Source organism: Pan troglodytes, chromosome 18 (assembly GCF_028858775.2).
Source record: "Pan troglodytes isolate AG18354 chromosome 18, NHGRI_mPanTro3-v2.0_pri, whole genome shotgun sequence".
NCBI lineage: Eukaryota > Metazoa > Chordata > Mammalia > Primates > Hominidae > Pan > Pan troglodytes.
The window spans coordinates 70,519,072-70,539,185 of NC_072416.2; the positions used below are offsets into that span (position 1 = coordinate 70,519,072).

General features: G+C 46.6%; 1 protein-coding gene across 25 annotated transcripts in view; it reads left to right on the forward strand.

Annotated features, from left to right (window-relative positions):
- The window catches only part of PMFBP1 (polyamine modulated factor 1 binding protein 1), a 109,300-nt gene extending 92,540 nt beyond the window's left edge, over nt 1-16,760 (forward strand). For 11 of the 25 annotated variants that reach the window (XM_063797363.1, XM_063797364.1, XM_063797362.1 and 8 more), the window contains 12 exons: nt 2,877-3,120; nt 5,141-5,330; nt 5,506-5,650; nt 6,629-6,796; nt 7,068-7,205; nt 9,731-9,895; nt 10,458-10,625; nt 10,929-11,096; nt 12,213-12,316; nt 12,874-12,948; nt 15,773-16,011; nt 16,508-16,760. In XM_063797363.1, the coding sequence (XP_063653433.1) occupies nt 2,877-3,120; nt 5,141-5,330; nt 5,506-5,650; nt 6,629-6,796; nt 7,068-7,205; nt 9,731-9,895; nt 10,458-10,625; nt 10,929-11,096; nt 12,213-12,316; nt 12,874-12,948; nt 15,773-16,011; nt 16,508-16,524 (1,821 nt within the window). In that variant the 3' untranslated portion in view covers nt 16,525-16,760. Of the gene's footprint in view, nt 1-2,876; nt 3,136-5,140; nt 5,331-5,505; nt 5,651-6,628; nt 6,797-7,067; nt 7,206-9,730; nt 9,896-10,457; nt 10,626-10,928; nt 11,097-11,292; nt 11,338-12,212; nt 12,317-12,873; nt 12,949-15,772; nt 16,168-16,507 lie in introns of those variants that run through there. The other 14 variants (XM_063797361.1, XM_063797365.1, XM_063797368.1 and 11 more) reach the window with 4 other exon arrangements.
- The last annotated feature ends 3,354 nt before the right edge of the window (nt 16,761-20,114 follow it).

Sequence of the window (20,114 nt, forward strand, 5' to 3'; positions counted from 1 at the left end):
TTGGGAGGCTCAAGTCACAGGATCACATGAGCCCCTTGAGCCCAGGAGGTGGAGGTTGCAGTGAGTTGTGATCATGCCATGCACTCCAGCCTGGACACTAGAATGAGACCCTGTCTCAAAAAAAAAAAAAAAGAAAGAAAAATTAAAAATATCTTATGAATATGTAAATAGGCAGTTTGAAAATATTAATGGAGCTGTGTCCTAAAAGAACTGTTACTGCCAACATAAATCAAGTTCTTGGAAAAGCCTAGAAATGGAACCAAGAACAGAAAGGTCGTGAAACCAATGCAAGCTTTTTTAATCAGTACTATTCCGACTCTGAACTTCCGTCAGAGCTATTAAAAATAATCCAGCTGAGGGCTGGGTGCGGTGGCCCACGCTTGTAATCCCAGCACTTTGGGAGGCCAAGGTGGGTGGATCACTTGAGGTCAGGAGTTCAAGACCAGCCTGACCAACAGGGTGAAACCCCGTCTCTACTTAAAAACAACAACAACAAAAAAAAAAAAAAACACACACACACACACAAAATTAGCCAGGCATGGTGGTGCACAGCTGTAATCCCAGCTACTTGGGAGGCTGAGGCAGGAGAATGGCTTGAAGCCGGGAGGGGAGGTTGCAGTGAGCCAAGATTGCACCACTGCACTCCAGCCTGGGCAACAAGAGCGAAACTCTGTCTCAAATAATAATAATAATCATCATCATCATCCAACTGATAGACTGGCTGGTCATGAAAACCTCCTGTTTCAAGGCACAGAGGAGATATGCCTGTCAAAACAGAGGCATTTGGAGAGATGATGACAAGGCATGGAGTCTGGGTAAACAGTTTTGAGTTATTCGTATATTCACTCCACAAATATTTTTGAGCCCTAAAATATGCCAAGCACCGTCCTAGTCACTAAGAATATCACAAAACCTGCAACATGCCTCCTGTCATAGAGCTTGCACTCCTGTGTAGGGAGACAGCCAGTAAACAAAATTAATATATAATACTGATATACCCACATCAGACACTGATAAATCCCTCAAACAGCTTGATGGCGGTTGTACACAGGGTGATCAGAGAAGTCCTCTCTGATAAGGTGACATTTGGGCAGAGATTTGAATGAAGTGAGGGAGCCACCCAGGCAGAGGTCTGGAGGAAGAATATTCCAGGCAGAGGGAATAGCAAGTGCAAAGGCACTGAGGTGGGGTCTGCTTGGAGTGTTTCAGGAGCTCAGCAGAGGCAGAGAGTTGTGAGGGTGGCAAGGGGTGAGGTCAGACAGGTTGCCTAGGACCAGACCATGGGGTGCTTGTAAGGACTCCCTCCTTTTTCTAAGAGATGGAAGCCAGTGGAGGGTTTTGAGCTGAGGCAAAAGATCTGACTTGCACTTTTAAGATCCCCCTCTCTAGCTGGGCACAGTGGCTCATGCCTGTGATCTCAGAACTTTGGGAGGCCAAGGTAGGAGGATCACTTGAGCCCAGGAGTCTGAGACCAGCCTGGGCAACATGGCAAGACCCCATCTCTGCAAAAAAATGTTTAAACTAGCTGAGTGTGGTGGCACACCCCTGCAGTCCCAGCTACTCAGGATGTTAGCAGTGGTAGTTATCCATATGGGTCTGTAGCAACCTCAGATCTTGCCTCCTCAGAAGAAAGAATTTGACTGAGGGGCAGAAGGCAGAAGGAGAGACTGAGGCAAGTTTCAGAGCAGGCAGGAGTGAACATTTTTTAAAAGCCTTAGAGCAGTAATGAAAGGAGGGAAAATATACTTGGAAGAGGGCCAAGCAGGCGACTTGAGAGACCAAATGTGCCATTTGACCTCTTGATTGGGGTTTTCTTACTGCAACCTCCCAGGTTCAAGCGATTCTCCTGCCTCAGCCTCCCAAGTAGTTGGGATTACAGGTGCCTGCCACCATGCCCGGCTAATATTTGTATTTTTAGTAGAGATGGTGTTTCACCATGTTGGCCAAGCTAGTCTCTAACTCCTGACTTCAAGTGATCCACCTGCCTCGGCCTGCATACTTCCGGGGTCCTGCATTACTTCTCACCACTCTCCCAACTCCTGAGACCTTACCCAGGAATCTGCTGATCACCAGTTTCAGGTGTTTTCTATTAGGACCCTGCCTTTCCCTGGCATGGCCGTGACCAATTATTACTTTAGAGTGACAATTAACAACCTCCTGACCATCACCTGATGGTCGCCCGACAACCCTGGTGTATGTGGCAGGGGAGCCCTCTCCTGCCCTGCTCACACCTGACTAGCTACCTGCTGTAACAGGGAGACTGAGGTGGGAGGATCGCTTGAGCCTAGGAGGTTATAGCTGCATTGAGCTACGATCATGCCACTGCACTCCAGCCTGAGCAACAGAGTGAGAGTGCCTCAAAAACTAAAACTAAACTAAGATAATAAATGGCTGGGTACGGTGGCTCAGACCTGTAATCCCAACAGTTCGGGAGGCCGAGGCAGGTGGATTACTTGAAGTCAGGAGTTTGAGACCAGCCGGGCCAACATGGTGAAACCCCGTCTCTAATAAAAATACAAATATTAGCCAGGTGTGGTGGTGGACACCTGTAATCCCAACTACTTGGGAGGCTGAGGCAGGAAAATGGCTTGAACATGGGAGATTGCAGTGAGCCAAGATCATGCTATTGCACTCCAGCCTGGGCGACAGAGAGAGATTCTGTCTCAAAAACAATAACAATAATAATAATTATAAAGACTCCCTCTCTCAACTGCGTGGAGAATAGCCTGAGGGGAACAGGAGTGGAGGCAGGGAGGTTCGTGCAATGTCCAGGCAGGGGATGCCAGTGGCTTGGATGAGGGCTTGAGACAGCCTCTCATTGCCTTCACCCACTGCCACTCAGACCTTTCCCAGCATTTGCATTTTGCTGTCTTCAGTTCCTCCAAGAGAAAGATGAGATGCTGCAAGAGCTGGAGAAGAAACTGACACAGGTTCAGAACAGCCTCCTGAAAAAGGAGAAGGAGCTGGAGAAGCAGCAGTGCATGGCCACAAAACTTGAAATGACAGTCAAGGAGGCTAAGCAGGACAAGTCCAAGGAGGCGGAGTGCAAGGCCCTGCAGGCTGAGGTCCAGAAGCTGAAGAACAGTCTCGAAGAGGCCAAGCAGCAGGAGAGGCTGGCTGGTGAGGCCCCTGCAGGTGCTGTCCCACCACACTTTTCTGTGGGGCTAGAGCAGCCCTAGAGCAGCCACCTTCTCTCTCCCAGTGGCCACTTCCCCTCGCCCTCCTCCAGTGTCTCACTGCAGACCTTCTCAGGGCCTCATCCTATACCTCACAGCAGTGGCCACCGCCCTCTTGAATTCCTTCACCCACTCCCAAGCTCACCTGCCCTCTGTAGTCACCCACCCACCATTCTCCCAGCAGTCTTGCCTGAAGACCCTGGCCCTTCCTGGCCACAGGGAGGCAGGGCTCTGTCCTTTGCACCACAATCCTCTCCATCTTCTTCAGGCCCTCATCACACAATTCACTTCACCCTTCCCTGGCTTTTTATTCCCTTTCTCCTTTTTGCCCCCAAATACATTCTCTTCTGTGCAGCTTGCACTGTGGATGATGTCCTTGTCCCTCCACAGAGCCTGCTTTCTCAGAGGTCACCAATAACTTCTTGCCTTGGGTACAGGGTTTCTCTGGGGGTGATGAAAATGCTCTGGAATTAAATATTGGTGATGGTTGCGTGACTTTGTGATTATCCAAAAAACTACTGAATTGTATACTTTTAAAGGGTGAATTTGCCAGGCACGGTGGCTCACGCCTATAATCCCAGCACTTTTGGAGGCCAAGGTGGGCAGATCACTTGAGCCCAGGAGTTCAAGACAGCCTGGGCAACATGGCAAAACTTTGTCTCTACAAAACATACAAAAATTAGCCAGGCATGGTGGTGGGCACCTGTAGTCCCAGCTACTTGGGAGGCTGAGGTGGGAGGATCACTTGAGCCTGAGAGGTCAAGGTTGCAGTGAGCTGAGATTACACCAGTGCACTCCAGACTGGGCAATAGAGACTCTGTCTCATAAAAAGTGGGGGGGAGGGGCTAAATTTATGTTATATGAATTACTTATCAATTTATAAGATAAGATCCAAGCTTGGCTTCCTTCCTCACCCTCCTTTAATGCTGTGTTCCTTGATGCTGTTGGCTACTTATGCCTCAAAGTTTGTTTCTCAGCTTTGGAGACATCACGGGTCCGTCTTTCTCCCACAAACCTCCCCATTGTTCTCTTTTCTCTCCTGCTCTGACTGTAGTCATCTAGAGACTCTCCTCCCCTTCTTACTCGTTCCTCAGTGAGCTCCCTCCTCTGTGTAGCTCCCTTTCTCTACAGGTAACTCCAAGACTTCAAGCCCCAGCTCTAACTTTGTAGCTGCCTTCCCCTCATACCCAGTGGAGGCAAAGGCGTGGGCTAGAAGGATATTGCTGGAAGTTTTTCTCTATTCTAATGTATTCCAATTTTCCTGAAGCAGTTTTTCTTTTATGTCAGATTCCTGCTCAAGAACCCACTAAACCACATCTAAGCATTTCTCTTAGGCTTCCAAAGTCCTCCAAAGCCCCCCTCATCCATCCACTTACTCAACTCTATCGCCCACCATTCCTCCCCACTTCCCTTTCCAGTCAAACTGGTGTCTTCTACCCTCCTCCCACACACCTTCCGCATTCTCCTCACCAGGCATCTGCTCTAACAATCCCCGCCCCTGGAATTCCCTTCCTCCCACTTCTTTTTCTACATCTCAGCTTCTGTTCCTCCACTCATCCATCTCCAAGCGTTCTAACCCATGTGGATCTCTCTTCCTGAGCCTAGTTGGTGCGAGTTTAACATGACAGTGTTCTCTAGGACGGTGGGCCGGTAGCCTCCCTCAGGAGCCTCTAAACTCCAGAAGGGTCAGGATTTGTCCCCAGTGACAGAATGAGTCGCACAGGAGTTGCTGAGAAATTTCTACCAATTTGTTTAATTTTAGTCCAGAAGGTGTCCACATCTGAGACAAAGACAGATAATTTAATAGAGCTCTTTAGGACTGATCATGAAATGGAGAGAAATGAGGACAGACTGGGAACTGAAGTAGGGCACAAAATGAAAGGAAAAACTCTTCAGCCAGGCTGATAAGAGTGTGATCTTCATACACCCTCCCTTCTCACATGGCCATCTCCCTGCTTCTGCAGCTCAGCAAGCAGCCCAGTGCAAAGAAGAGGCTGCACTGGCAGGCTGTCACCTGGAGGACACCCAGAGGAAACTGCAGAATGGCCTCCTCCTGGACAAGCAGAAGGCAGACACCATCCAGGAACTACAGAGAGAACTTCAGATGCTGCAGAAGGAGTCCTCGATGGCTGAGAAGGAACAAACCTCCAACAGGTGCCCAGGCTCAGGCTCCCCTCCAGAGAGAGGTTCTGTCACTCTTGACCCAGCCGGGCCCTCTGTGGGCAGCTGCCCAGGCGTGGGAGAGCAAGGACTTCCCATTGGGTCAGCTCCACAATCTGCCCACATGGGCACTGAAGTCTGTCCTCCTGTGGCTGTTATTTTGCTTTAGAAAACGGGTGGAGGAGCTGTCATTAGAACTCTCTGAAGCCCTGAGGAAGCTTGAAAATTCAGACAAGGAAAAGAGGCAGCTTCAGAAGACAGTGGCTGAGCAGGATATGAAAATGAATGACATGCTTGATCGTATCAAGCACCAGGTATGACGGGCGGGCAGATGGCCCATTCAAGTGCTTGCTCTGCTTAAGATAAAACACAGACTAGGAGCAGTGGCTCACACCTGTAATCTCAGCTCTTTGCGAGGCCAAGGCAGGCAGATCACTTGAGCCCAGGGGTTCCAGACCAGCCTAGGCAACATAGCAAGACCCTGCCTTACAAAAAAAAAAAAAAATACAAACATTATCAGGGCATAATGGCACATTCCTGTAGTCCCAGCTACTTGGGAGGATGAGGTGGGAGGATCCCTTAAGGCTGGGAGATTGAGGCTTCAGTGAGCTGTGATCGCACCACTGCACTACAGCCTAGGTGACAGAGTGAGACCCTGTCTCAAAAAAAAGAAAAAGATTAAACATATCAGTCATTATTTGGGAAGATGTCACCACCAATCCATGCAAATTAATTGACCAGAATTGTGTTAGTATGCTAAGCCAGCCACTCAGCACCAGCTCCCATTACCAGTAAGAAGCATTTTCAATGGTTAACCTTAAAATTAATCAAATGACAATGTTGTTCTTTCTAGGATTCAAAAGCTATTCTTATCAATTTATTTATTTTTTAAATAGTGCCCAGCAGTAGGAGATAATTGTCAGTCAATTTAAAGTCTTTGATCTCTGAGTTACTCTTTTTGTTCTCTTCTAAGATTTTTTAAACTTCATTCAAAAAGGTTTTTGATAAAGATTTGGAATCTTCCTAATCTTTGGGAAGAATTGGTAAGAAAGTGGGAGAGAAAGCTGGTACTTAGGAATTAGATCAATAAATAAAATAAATTGGTATATCTGACTGAACAAAGAAAAAATGTTACAGGCATTGGAGGAAACCTTTTATTTTACATATGCTATATAACTAAGGAATTGTCTTCTTCTTCATCTCAGCCATGCCCTGTGTGCAATTGTCTGTATTTTTCCCCCAAATATAATATAGTCTAAGACAGTCTTTCAGCTCAGTCTTTATTTTTTCAGCACAGGGAGCAAGGCTCCATCAAATGCAAGTTAGAAGAAGATCTTCAGGAGGCCACAAAGCTTCTGGAGGACAAACGGGAGCAGTTGAAGAAGAGCAAAGAGCATGAGAAGCTGATGGAGGAAAAACTTGAAGCTTTGCGGCAGGAATTTAAAAAGAAAGACAAGACGGTGAGTGGGAGAATCCCAGGAGAGCTCGGTCAGGAATCCAGAGCGGGACATGACCCCACCTGGGCCTCCGGGGATGCGGAGGCCCTGGATGCTCAGAGCTTAGGAAAGACGGGAGGGACAGTGGGAAAGGCCAGCGAGGAGGGGAGCGAGAATGCCTGAGCTCCCTCAGGGTGGAGATAGAGCTGGGTGAGAGGGAGGGTGGAGTGGGGCTTTTATAGTTATCTGAGATTAACACCTCTTTGCTGTGCCTTGTTCTTTAATGAGGGAACAGTTGAAAGAGAATTCCAGAAAGTTGGAGGAAGAAAATGAGAATCTCCGAGCAGAGCTACAGTGTTGTTCTACACAACTGGAATCCTCTCTCAACAAATACAACACCAGCCAGCAAGTCATCCAAGACTTGAATAAAGAGGTGAGTAGACAGGAACCCCAAGGGAGTGAGGAATTTGAACCCTGTGACCCTTGACCTGAAATCTGTACCCACCTCTCCTCCACACAGAAATGCAGCTAACTGCTCAGCCAACTGCGGATCCTGGGCCACCTACAGCTCTACTTCCCTCCCCATTGGCACCTGGTTGCTGAGCCAGAGAAATGTTTCTTCCATATGTGGAAGGTCTCATCTCATATCTGGTGGAGCCCCAAGCTATTTGGGCTTTGGCATCAAGTCTTCCAATGTTACATTTTAGACCAGAGTTAAGTGAATCCATTTTGGGGGGCAATTTGCTAGGGAACACTTCCAAAACTTGTCACAAAGCACAAAAAGGAGATGAAAGGGGGGACAGTTATTTTTCATTACACAAGTAAAAATGACAGAAAGGAGTAAATAGCATCTGACATATGCTAAGCACTGTGCTTGAATTCAGTCGTCATTTATTTGTCGTCCACTTAAGCTCTTTACATGGCTTCCATCTGCTTTACTGCCAAAAAGAGAGACATGATAGAGGAAAGAAAGATGGAGGGCCAAAGTCACTGACCAGCAAGTGATGGAATCAACCACTATTTGAACCTGAATTATCCAGCTCTAACACCTGTTCCCTTTCTCCCTCATCATAAGCAGCCATACTTTCTCCAGCTAAATCCATTCCATCTTTCTGGGCAAGAGAAAAATATAACACCTTGGTAGTTGGTCTCTTGGACTACAAATGAAAGGCCAAGCAGCCCTTATTCCCTCATAATATAAAAATAAATCTTAAAGTAGTATGACTTTTCTAAGTATAAAAATAGCACTGCCCAGTAGAACTTGCTGCCTTTCTGTGATGATGGAAAAGTTGTATGTCTGAGCTGATGGAATGAATGTGAGAGAAAGTGAGGAATCAATGATGACTTCATGAAATTCACCTATAAAACCATCTAGACCTAATACCATTGACAGCAGAGAGAGTAGGTCTTTTATTAGAACTTTTACTAGAACTTCTTGGTTCTATAATTTACATACTTCTATATGTAGATTCTTAGAATCTTTCTCCAAGCTAAACCACTCATGTTAGCAAAAATTTTTAAAGCTTCCATTTTAGCTTCTAGCTTCACTGTAATTTTTTTTCACCATCCTCAGTTTTAGTGTCTTACCTCTATACTGACATTTCTCAGTTCAGCCATCACTTACCAAGCATTGACAGTGAATTATAGTTTCTCCAGTGATTCCTCTGGTTTACTGGGCAGACGCTGCTGACTCCATGTTTTTCAGAAGTCCCCAGAAAAGATGCACTTCTATTTTCAGAAGACCAAATTATTTCATCTTTAGGAATAGTTTCACCACCAGGGCATGTAAAATATGGTGTCAGAAGTCCAATTTACCACTTTTCATCTCACTAATTCCCAGGGCCAGAAGTACTCAAAATTCTATCTGAAAAAGTAATAAACTTGAAGCACTGATCAGTTACTGGAGATAAAACAAGAAAACCCAAAAGAATGTGTTTCTGTGTGCATGGCCACTTTCAGATGCAGGTGTGCTAGAATACCAAAGAATACAAGTCAGGCATATGAATTTCTGAGGTCTCCCTCTGGCTTCCAGACTCAGAAGCAGATCTCTGTCCTGTACTTAAAGTATATAAGAAGGCTAGTTTCTGTGTGTGTCTGTGACAGTAACTCATAGTCGTATAGTAAAACAAAGCCCTTTTAACACATATCACCTCATTTGATCATCATAAAAACTCCACGAAACAGTTAAAATGATTTCAATTTGTGGAAGCAGAAACTGAGGCTAGAGAAATAAGTAAATGATAGAACCTGGACCTCAACCCAGATTTTTCTGACTCCAGATCCCAACTTCCTTTTAACTATACCATGAATACTCATTACGATGTTGAAAACAGACTTCAGTTTTTAAACACACTTCTACCAGAACTACATGTTCCCTAACATGTTGATCAATTGATCCCTAACTCCAAAAATGCAATATTTCACGTGACAGAACAAAGACCATTTTTGAGCATTTCCTGAAACTCTGTCATGTGCCATGCCCTGAGTTACAGCAATGGGGAAACAGCAGGAAACAAAACACAGGCACAGTCCTGCTTTCATGGCACATCAAGTCTAGTGAATTACATCAGGAACTAAGTGAGGCATAAAACACAAAGGACATGTTGTTATCATGTCCACTAACCTCAAATCGGATTCCAGGTCTTTATCAAAGGCTGCAGAGGATGTGAAAGGGACTTTTTTGTGTACTTGGCATATCATGCCCCAGCACCGCTGGTACTCCTGCTGTTTGAGGGAAATGCTAACTAGAAAGGGAAATATGGCTGGGGGGTGCAAAAGAGCCTGGAAAGACAGCTCTACCTTTTACAGTGGTGAAGTGAAGATGTGAGTGTTAACACGGACTCTGCAGGTTGCTGCAGACAGGAGAGAGCCTGGCTCTTGTTCATTTCCTATAGGCACAGAGAATGCCTCTATGACCCTGACCTGGCACCCTGACAGTTCTGCTCTCCCTCCTTAAAGATAGCCCTTCAGAAGGAGTCCTTAATGAGCCTGCAGGCCCAGCTGGACAAAGCTCTGCAGAAGGAGAAGCACTATCTCCAGACTACCATCACCAAAGAAGCCTATGATGCATTATCCCGGAAGTCAGCCGCCTGCCAGGACAACCTGACACAAGCCCTCGAGAAGGTGAGGCCACACCCTCTAGTCTCCGGGGCTGTTTTCAGGCAAGGAAATGTCAAGGTAGCGGGAGAAGCACAGGAGCCAATTTCCTGCCTATTGACTGTCAATGGGGCCATCTCAAACCCTTGTGTGGGCTGGGATGTCTGTGCAGAGAAGGCCTGCTTCCTCTTTGTGAGGCTTGGAGTTGGGTGGAGGGCGGAGGAAGAGGACAAAGATCAAAACCAAATCTAGCAAGCCTTTCTGCCCATGGGTGACTCGGGGGCAAGGTTTTCCCAAAGTCTGGATTGTCAGGGAAATTCATGCCCCATCCTGTGCTGATCATGGCTGGCCCATCAATTCATGGGATTGGAAAGAGAAGAAATGGAGGGAGTGGGTAGGGAGGAGAAAGCAGGGTGCAGAAAACCAACCACTGTCATTTCCCACCCCTCTCTGGGAGACTAGGCAAGGTGACCGTCTGTGTCACCCTGGGCAGAGGACAGGAAGGGACTGGAACCCTCCTCCATTCAGGACTCAGCAGAGAGGGTCAAAGTCTCTGACAGCCATTCGTCCTCTTTGTCTTTTCCGGAAGCTCAATCACGTGACCTCAGAGACAAAGAGCCTGCAGCAAAGCTTGACACAGACCCAAGAGAAGAAAGCTCAGCTGGAAGAGGAAATCATTGCTTATGAGGAAAGGATGAAAAAGCTCAATACGGAATTAAGAAAACTGCGGGGCTTCCACCAGGAGAGTGAGCTGGAGGTGAGGAGCTGCCAGGGGCTTGGGCTGCCTTCCTGGTAGGGGTCCACAAGGTCACCTCTTGCATCCAGAATTATTTAGCACTAAGTCATTCCCTTGGGCTGCTAGGTTCCCTCCACTTTCTTGGCTCCCTGAACTTCAGACAGAGGCAGCAAAGATCGGAGCATGGGTGCCCTCTGCTGGCCACTGGGAAGAAAATACCCCCAACACGTATCCCAAGGCCCAGGAAGCACCCTCTGGCCTTGTGGGTCCTGGGGTCAGGGAGGCCATCTGGAGTCCCCCTCCTCACTTTGCTCTCCTGAGTAGGTGCACGCCTTCGACAAGAAGCTAGAGGAGATGAGCTGCCAGGTGCTGCAGTGGCAGAAGCAACACCAGAATGACCTCAAGATGCTGGCAGCCAAAGAGGAGCAGCTCAGGGAGTTCCAGGAGGAGATGGCCGCCCTAAAAGAGAACCTCCTTGAGGACGATAAGGAGGTGGGCATGCCTCGGCTTCTGCGTGCCTCCTCTCAGTGCCTCCAGGCACATCCTATGACCACCCAAATGCCAGACAGCCCTTGGTGGGGGTGGGAGAGCCTGGGAGCAAAGGAAAGGTCACCCCCTCCATTTAGCACAAAGCAAGAGCCACAGCTGCTGGTTCAACCCACCTGTGTTCTTGTGGCTTTGTTGATAGATCCTGAGCAGAGCGAAGGCCCCATTCTAGAGAAGAGACTGTCAGGTACACCAGCTACCCCTGACCTAGTCCACTGGGTCCCCTTCCAGAGTACATCCTGACACTTTTGGCAGCCCTGGACCCTACAGTAGAATGGACTAAGTGACCTTCTGGGCTTGTCCCAGGCCCACCTCCCTGAGCAGTGAAGTTCATGGCAGGAGGCCACAGGACAGCTCAGGTGGCCACTGGGCCTTTGCTCGAATTACAAAGAAGGCATCTTAGGCCGGGCACAGTGGCTCATGCCTGCAATCCCTACACTTTGGGAGGCCAAGGCAGGAGGACCGCTTGAGTCCAGGAGTTTGAGACCAGCCTGGGCAACATAGCAAGACCTCATCTCTACAATAAGTTTAAATGTTAGCTGGGCATGGTGGCCTATGCTTGTGGTCCCAGCTACTCAGCAGGCTAAGTGGGAGGATAGCTTGAGCCGGGGGGAGGTTAAGCTGCCATGAGCCGTGATCATGCCACTGCACTCCAGCCTGAATGACAGAGCAAGACTGTCAAAAAAAAGAAGAGAGAAAAAGAAGGCATCTCTTCCTCTTCCTCCAAATGTTTTTCTTCCATCTGTTGGAAAATTGGCTTAGCATACTTCTTTTTTAGGAGTCACGTTAATGCCTTCACACTGAAAACCGTGATTATAAGTGTACAAATCTATGTGTCTCTGCCATAAATGGTGCCTTCTCAGAGATGTCACCTTTGTGTGAGATGCCACCTGCACAAGCCAGAGGGGGAGGTCTGGTGGCAACTCCACAACTCTGGCCTTGGGTTGGACAGCAGAGTCAAGTTTTCTTTTCCCAGGGAGATAGAAGAGGCCTGACTCAGAAGGAGGGGTGACAGGCCTGTGCTCCCACCTCTGACTGTCTCGTTTTCTTCTTGTACCCAAGCCCTGCTGCCTGCCCCAGCGGTCTGTGCCCAAAGACACCTGTAGGCTCTACCGAGGGAATGATCAGATTATGACCAACTTGGAGCAATGGGCAAAACAGCAGAAGTGAGTATGGGAGGAAAAAGGGAGGCAGGGTCCGAGGCCTGGACTGAGCCGAGGAGCCACATGCATGCCAAAGATTAGTCACACACACCCCTGCACTCCTGGAAAACAGATCCAGTCTCAGCCCACACCCAAGGGATGGAAATAAGATGGAGAGGAGGGCTCAACCCTTCAGGCAGGCCTGGAAAGCCCTCTGCTGAGCTGGAAACAGCGACGGCAAGAAGGAAGGGGTGCTTTGCTCAGCAGCAAGAAGGAAGGGGGACATTGGCTCAGATATCCTCCTCCCGTCCCAGGATCCAGCTTCACTGCCTGGCCCCCTTGAACTCATTCCCTTGAACTCACCTGGGGCTCACAGGATTTTGCATAGGAGTTGAGTTCAGAGAGTCCTCTGAATTCCCAGGTGCTAGGAAGGCCTTAACTCTGGGGACAGGGTGATGCGTGGGGGACCTGGGATGCAGCAGCAGTCTTGCTGAGAACCCAGCATCCCATTCAGCCAGCTGCACCCTTGCTCACGGGAGGCTGGCGACTGGCTGCTGTTTTCTCCTGTGATTTTATTACAGGGTCGCCAATGAGAAACTAGGAAACCAGCTCCGAGAGCAGGTGAAATACATTGCCAAGCTGAGTGGTGAAAAGGAGTAAGTCATCTTAAACCACCCTGGCTGCTTCCTGGGAGCTGACAAGAAGGGTCAGCAGGGAGCCAGGGCTGGCTTTAGCCCTTGATAGGGGGATCAGCCCAGGAAAGGCCTGGTGCTTTGGAAAGACCCCCAGGTCTCGAATCTGCATCTATGTGACCTTGGGCATATCACTTGACCTCTCAGGGCCTTAGTTCTCTCACCAAAAATCCAAAGGGAGTTTAGTAGTCTTTTTGCTCCTTCCTGCTCTCATGGTTCTCAGAGGTCAAGGGTGCTAAGCAGGGAACAGGCACTGAAAGGCAGACTGGATTATTTAGGGCAGGGGCTGAGATGCTCTAACAGATCCCAAGTGAAGGAACAAACAAGGAACATCTCTTCATGAAATCATCAGGTGAGCAGGCCAGGTTGGAGGAGCCCTTCTGTTCCACCTGGTCATCTGGGGGCCTGTGGTCTTGCTTCCCCTCATGGTCAAAGCTGGGTCCACTAAGAGGGAGGTATGCGAGGAGTGTTACCAGTTTGAGAATGGAGGTGAAGGTATGAAGGCCTAAAACTGAGATTTTGGAGGTGGCAAAGTAACAAGTAACAACAAGCCTTAGGACAGCGCTTCCCAACCTTTTCTCAGGGAACACTTAGAAAACAACCATGCCTTACGTAACACCATGGATACTATGCAGCTATCAAAAAGAATGAGATCATGTCTTTGTGGGAATATGGATGGAGCTAGAGGCTATTATCCTTAGCAAACTGACACAGGAATAGAAAACCAAGTACCACATGTTCTCACTTGTAAGTGGGAGCTAAATGATGAGAACTTATGAACACAAAGAAGGAAACAACAGACACTGGGGTCTATCAGAGGGTGGAGGGTGGGAGGAGGGAGAGGAGCAAACAAGATAACTATTGGGTACTGGGCTTAATTCCTGGGTGATGAAATAATATGTACAACAAACTCCTGTGACATGAGTTGACCGATGTAACATGTACCCCTGAATCTAAAATAAAAGTGAAAATAAAATAAAAATGAAAAAGAAAATGACCACAGTTTAGGATCACTTGAGGCCAGGAGTTTAAGACTAGCCTGGACGACAGCAAGGCCCTGTCTCCATAAAAAATTTAAAAATTAGCCTAACCAGGCGTGGTGGTGCACACGTACAGCCCCAGCTAGTTGGGAGGCTGGGGTGGGAGGACTGCTTGAGCCCAGGAGCTTGAGGCTACAGTGACCTATGTTCACACCGCTGCGCTCTGGCCTGGGTGACAGAATGAGACCCTGTCTCTAAAAAACGATGAAAGTAACCACATTTGTTTGGCATACTTGTGACAAAGCTGACCAAGCAGTGGCTGCCTCAGAGCCTGCCCCCAAGGGCAGGCAGGCATCTCCAAACACCTGGAATCCATTCGTGGCACCCCAGGTGGAAAGCCCTATTCTAGGCTTTGGCCTTAGGTACATGGCTGAGTTGAAGAGAAGGATGAGACCTTTGGAATAAGGAGGCCAATGAATTGAGAAGTCAGGATGTGGATGAGCTGTATGGGATATTGAAGGCTTTGGGGATGCTGACAGGAGGGAGCCAGAGAGCCAGGGAAGGAGGGCACTGCTGAGACCCCCTCTCCAGACCCACCAGCACTGGGAGTGAGGGGCTACTGGGCGGGGGAAGAGGCGACCTCAAGGTTGGCCAGCTTTGTAGAGAGCAAAAGGGTAGAGCATATGCCCACAGAAGAGGTTGAGGATGAATTCTCTACTTGATTTCCTCTAGAAAAGACCACGAAACTTTTTACTAGGGTGTAAGTAAAAGAAAAGTTGTCAGATTCTCAAGGTAACAGATAACTTCAGTCTTTTTCTTCTATTGTGCCAAGTCCAGGAAGTTCTCTTTCACAAAGAACTCACTCTTGAGTTCTCCTGTTCTTATCTGAAAGAAAACCAACTTTTAATGATGATAGTAGCTCAACTAATACATATTATTTGCTGTGTGTGAGGTACTAAGCGTTGACACGTATGAGCTCATTTCATCTTCATAAGACCTCCTGTGTTCAGTATAGTCATGATCCCCATTTATGGATGAGGAAAGAGAGGACCTGGGAAACTAAGTAACTTGCCCCTGGTCTCAAAACTAATAAGTGGCAGAGTCACAATTCCAACGTGGGAAGTCTGGTTTCAGAGCCCACTTTCACCCACTGCCCTCAACATTAGTTTGGAGACACACAACAGTGATAATAAAAGTTGCTATTTATTGAGCCACGGGGAATGCGCTAAATTATCTTTCCCCTCCTCTACATGGCAGCCTCCATTTCCTAATCTGTAAAATGGGGATAAGTAACTCACCCAAGTTCTTGACAGAGCTAGGATCTCCTGTGCTCCCGACTCTTCAGCAAAGGGGAGCGGAGAGAACGCGGGCTTTGGCATTGGTGCTGGGTGAGAGTGTTTCCAAGGCACGGCCATGAGAACCCGAGGACACATGATCACAGTTGTCCCTACCAGCCTTCTGGCTCTTCAAGTCAAATTTCTATCATTTATCAAACCAGATCCTCGTATGAATCCCATCAGTCAGGCCAGGCCTGACTGTCCCCGTCTGACAGATAAGAAAACAGGCCCAGAGCTGGCAGAGTTGGGCAGGAGTACCAGCTCCTGGTCCACTCAGACCCCAGGCCTGGGCTTCTTTCACAGGACACACGTAGGCTTCCATTTCTACAGAGCATGTGTAACAGGCCGGCTCTGAACAGACCTGGGCATCTGTGCTGTCTTCCCTGTGACACCTTTATCTGTCCTTTCTAGCAGGGAACCAACCAGAGCCAGCAGCCCCAACACAACCCATCCTTCCTCTCCTTCCCACAGCCACCTCCACAGTGTAATGGTCCACCTGCAGCAGGAAAACAAGAAGCTGAAGAAGGAGATAGAAGAGAAGAAGACGAAAGCTGAGAACACAAGGCTATGCACCAAAGCCCTAGGCCCGAGCAGAACGGAGTCCACACAGAGGGAGAAAGTGTGCGGCACCTTGGGCTGGAAGGGGTTGCCCCAGGATATGGGTCAAAGAATGGACCTCACCAAGTACATCGGGATGCCCCACTGCCCGGGTACGTCTGCCATTTGTCAAAAAAATAAGTGTGATTTTTTTCTTTAAATCACTGGATTGAGAATTCAAGTAGGAAGAAGAAAATAGGCCTTTTGTGGCCTGAAGTCATTTTCTTAGCGACTTTGGACCAAAGATCGTTGTTTTCACATCTGTAAAGGGAGGAGGCAAATTAAGACCCCTTCTGATCTAAGAACATCTGAAGCATACCCAAGTGCCTCACATCTCAGACCTGTCCCCTCCCCTGACCCAGACCCATTTTAGGGAACAGGTAGAAGAGGCATCTTCCTTCTACGTCTGGAAACCCCGTAAGAGCACCCCAGCCACCTACCCAGCCTGGGTCCACAGCCGCCTTTCCTGCCACCTGTAAACTCCATGTTACCCCAGAGGCAAGAAGTCACCCTGCAGCAGAGCTGCCTGGCCATGCGGCCAGCCCTTGAGGAATCACCTCGTTAATTTCTCCTCGAATCAAAACTCTCATTTCCTCCCTGTTCCCTCAGGTTCCTCATACTGCTAGAATCCACGTCTAGCCCTGAGCAGCATTTCCACGGGTGTTTCTTCAGAGGACAGTGAGTTCCCAGCCCTCCCTCTCTCTTGACCTGGATCAGCTCTTACAGGAGTATATCACGGTCCCAGCCTATTTTGCAAGACACTAACTTTTGTTGAGTTTTGTCCACTTCCTGCCATGGAGTGAGCTTTAGAACCATACTACCATCTCCAGGCCCAAACTCTGAAATAAAGACATGAGCATGAGCACAGCAGTTGTGGTGAGCTGTTGGCGTCTTGCAGACATTTCTGCCCCGCAATCCCCCAGCAACATGTTCATCCTGTTTTCTCTGAATTCTAAGAGATATTGGTCTCTTCCATATACAGGGAAGCCATAATACCCAATGCAAGCTTCTGGATTCGTTTTTAAACCAACAAAAGTGATAAGTAGCTCCTTTTTTTTTCTTTCCATTACTATCTGAAACTTAAAAAGAGAAAGTCTAAAAACTCCAAAGAGGAAGTAATCCTGAGACCCCAAAGAAAGGAAGAGCAATAAGGGCTGTATTTTCCAAGTGGGGGAGCAAGAGCACGCCACCTGCCCCCCCGCCCACCACCGGGCTCCACATTCCATTCCTCCTTCTAACAATTTTATTTTCCTCCCCAGCCACCTCAATACAAGTGAAATTCCATTATGACAAACTCTAAGGACAGCTAATATTTTATTCTGGTAGGATTTTGTTAAACTGAGTACATGTCTAGAATTTATATTTCTAGTCTATAGGAAGTGGAGACAACTCACTATTAGGGTAATATTAATATAAGGGAAAGAAATGAAAGATCTTACACTTCTGAGGGGGGCAGTAAAAGTGAAGGAAGAAACCCACTGGTTAGCAATGATTCTTCAATATTCTTCCTGGGCCTAATAAAGGCCAAGAAAATTCACTGCTAATAGGAACACTAACATGTTACATAGGATGCCCCTGACAGAACTTGGGAAGGGCAGTTCCAGAAATGCAGTGTGAGCTAGGAGTGACAGGCATCTCTGGTAGTTTCTGTTATGATAGTTGTTGTCTGTTTAAGCTCTTTGAACTATGTTCCCTCATGTGGTTTAGAATACGGGTTGTTTTCTAGAGAAAACAAAGATTGAAAAAATCTAGTACTCATCTAGCCTGTGGCTTACTTTATTCAAACTAAAGTTCAATGCCATTAAAATCCCCAGCCTAGTCTACTAAAAAGGGATTTTATCTCTATAATTTACCAAAATATTTCATATACATTGGCCAAAATGACAATCTCTGGTTTCTTTGAATGTTGTACATCTTTCCAAAGTTATCTTTCACTTCCTGTGGAGTGATTACACCAGAGCAAAGCAGGTAGTCAGTTATGGAGAGCTAATTGGTAGCAGAGCCAGAAAAACATCGACATGTTACCCAGCCATCCGACTGTGACAGCCCAGCCAGGCAGAAGACCTGGCTGAGTACAGGGGAGGGACTTAGAGAAGTGCAGTTTCTCTAAAGACAGGAGGAAGGGCAGGGAAACTGAGTGTTGCCTGCCTATAATTTGTTAAGAAATAACCAAGGAATTGAGCTCCTAAAAAGTAGTTCGAACAGCTGATATTAAAAAGAAATGGTTACAACAACACTCTTTTATGAATTTTTTAAAAAGCATTCAACAAATGAGGATTAGAAGGAAACTACCTCAGCAAAATAAAGCCACATATGAAAAACCCAGAACAAACATTATACTCAATGGTGAAAGACTAAAAGCTTTTCCTCTAAGATCAGGAATAAGGCAAGAACACCTGCTTTGCCACTTCTATTCAGCATCGTACTGGCAGTTCTAGCCAGAGCAATTAGGAAAAAGAAATAAAAGGGATTCAAACTGGAAAGGAAGAAGTAAAATTATCTCTGTTCACAGATCTTATATGTAAAAAACCCTAAAGACTCTACAGACCACCCCACCCCAAAAAAAAGCCTGGTAGAACTAATAGTGAATTCAGCAAAGTAACAGGATACAAAGTCAACACACAAAAATGAGTTGCAGGTTTATATAACAACAATTAATAATCTGAAAAGGAAATTATAAAAATAATTTCATTTATAATAGCAAAAAAATAAACAAATACCTGGGAATTAACCAAGGCAGTAAAAGACTTGTACAATGAAAACTGTAAAACATTACTGAGAGAAATTAAAGAAGACATAAACAGAAACACATCCCATGTTCATGGATTGAAAGACTTAATATTAAGATGTCAATATACACAAAGTGATCTACAGATTCAATGTAATCTCTGTCAAAAATCCCAATTTTTTTTTTTTTTTTTTGCAGAAATAGGAAAACTCAACCTAAAACTCACATGGAATCTTAAGGGATCCCAACAGCCAAAACAGTCTCAAAAAAGAAGAACAAAGCTGAAGAACTTAACTGATTTCAAAACTTACTACAAACCTACAGTAATCAAAATAGTGTGGTACTGCCATATAAATCAAAAGACAGACATACAAACCAATGGAATAGACTAGAAAGAATCCCAGAAATAAACCCTCACATATATGGTCAAATAATTTTGACAAGGATGCCAAGACTATGAAATGGGGAAGGGACAGTTTTTGTTTTAGTTTTCCAACAAATGGTGCTGGGAAAACTGAATATTTGCATGCAAAAGAATAAAGCTGTGCCCTTACCTAATACCTCATACAAAAATTAACTCAAAATGGATCAAAGACCTAAATGTAGCCACTAAAACTATAAAACTCATAGAAGAAAACATGGAACAAACCCTTCATGGCACTGGATTTGGCAGTGATTAGTTCACCAAAGGCACAGGCACGAAAAGAAATAATAGACAAATTAGACATCCTGAAACTTTTAAAATTTTGTGCATCAAAAGCAACATCAACAGAGTAAAAAGGCAACCCACAGAATAGGAGAAAATATTTCCAAATCATATCTCTGATGTTAATATCCAGAATATATAGAGAACTCCTAAAACTCAAGAAAACAAACAACCCAGTTCAAAAATGGGCAGAGCACATGCCAAAGAATGAAACTGGACCCCTATCTTTCACCATATATAAAAATTAACTCCAGATGGATTAAAGATTTAAATGTCAGACCTCAGACTATAGAAATCGTTATCGCCTGTAATCCCAGCACTTTGGGAAGCCAAGGCGGGTGGATCACGAGGACAGGAGATCAAGACCATCCTGGCTAACATGGTGAAACCCCGTCTCTACTAAAAAAAAGAAAAAAAATTAGCTGGGCATGGTGGTGGGCGCCTGTAGTCCCAGCTACTAGGGAGGCTGAGGCAGGAGAATGGCATGAACCCGGGAAGCGGAGCTTGCATTGAGCCGAGATCGCACCACTGCACTCCAGCCTGGCGACAGAGTGAGACTACTACTCAAAAAGAAAGAAAGAAAGAAAGAAATCATTATCAGGCCAGGTGTGGTGGCTCACACCTGTAATCCCAGCACTTTGGGAGGCCAAGGCAAGTGGATCACAAAGTCAACAGATCGAGACCATCCTGGCCAACATAGTGAAACCCCGTCTCTACTAAAAATACAAAAATTAGCTGGGCGTGGTGACACACATCTGTAGTCCCAGCTACTTGGGAGGCTG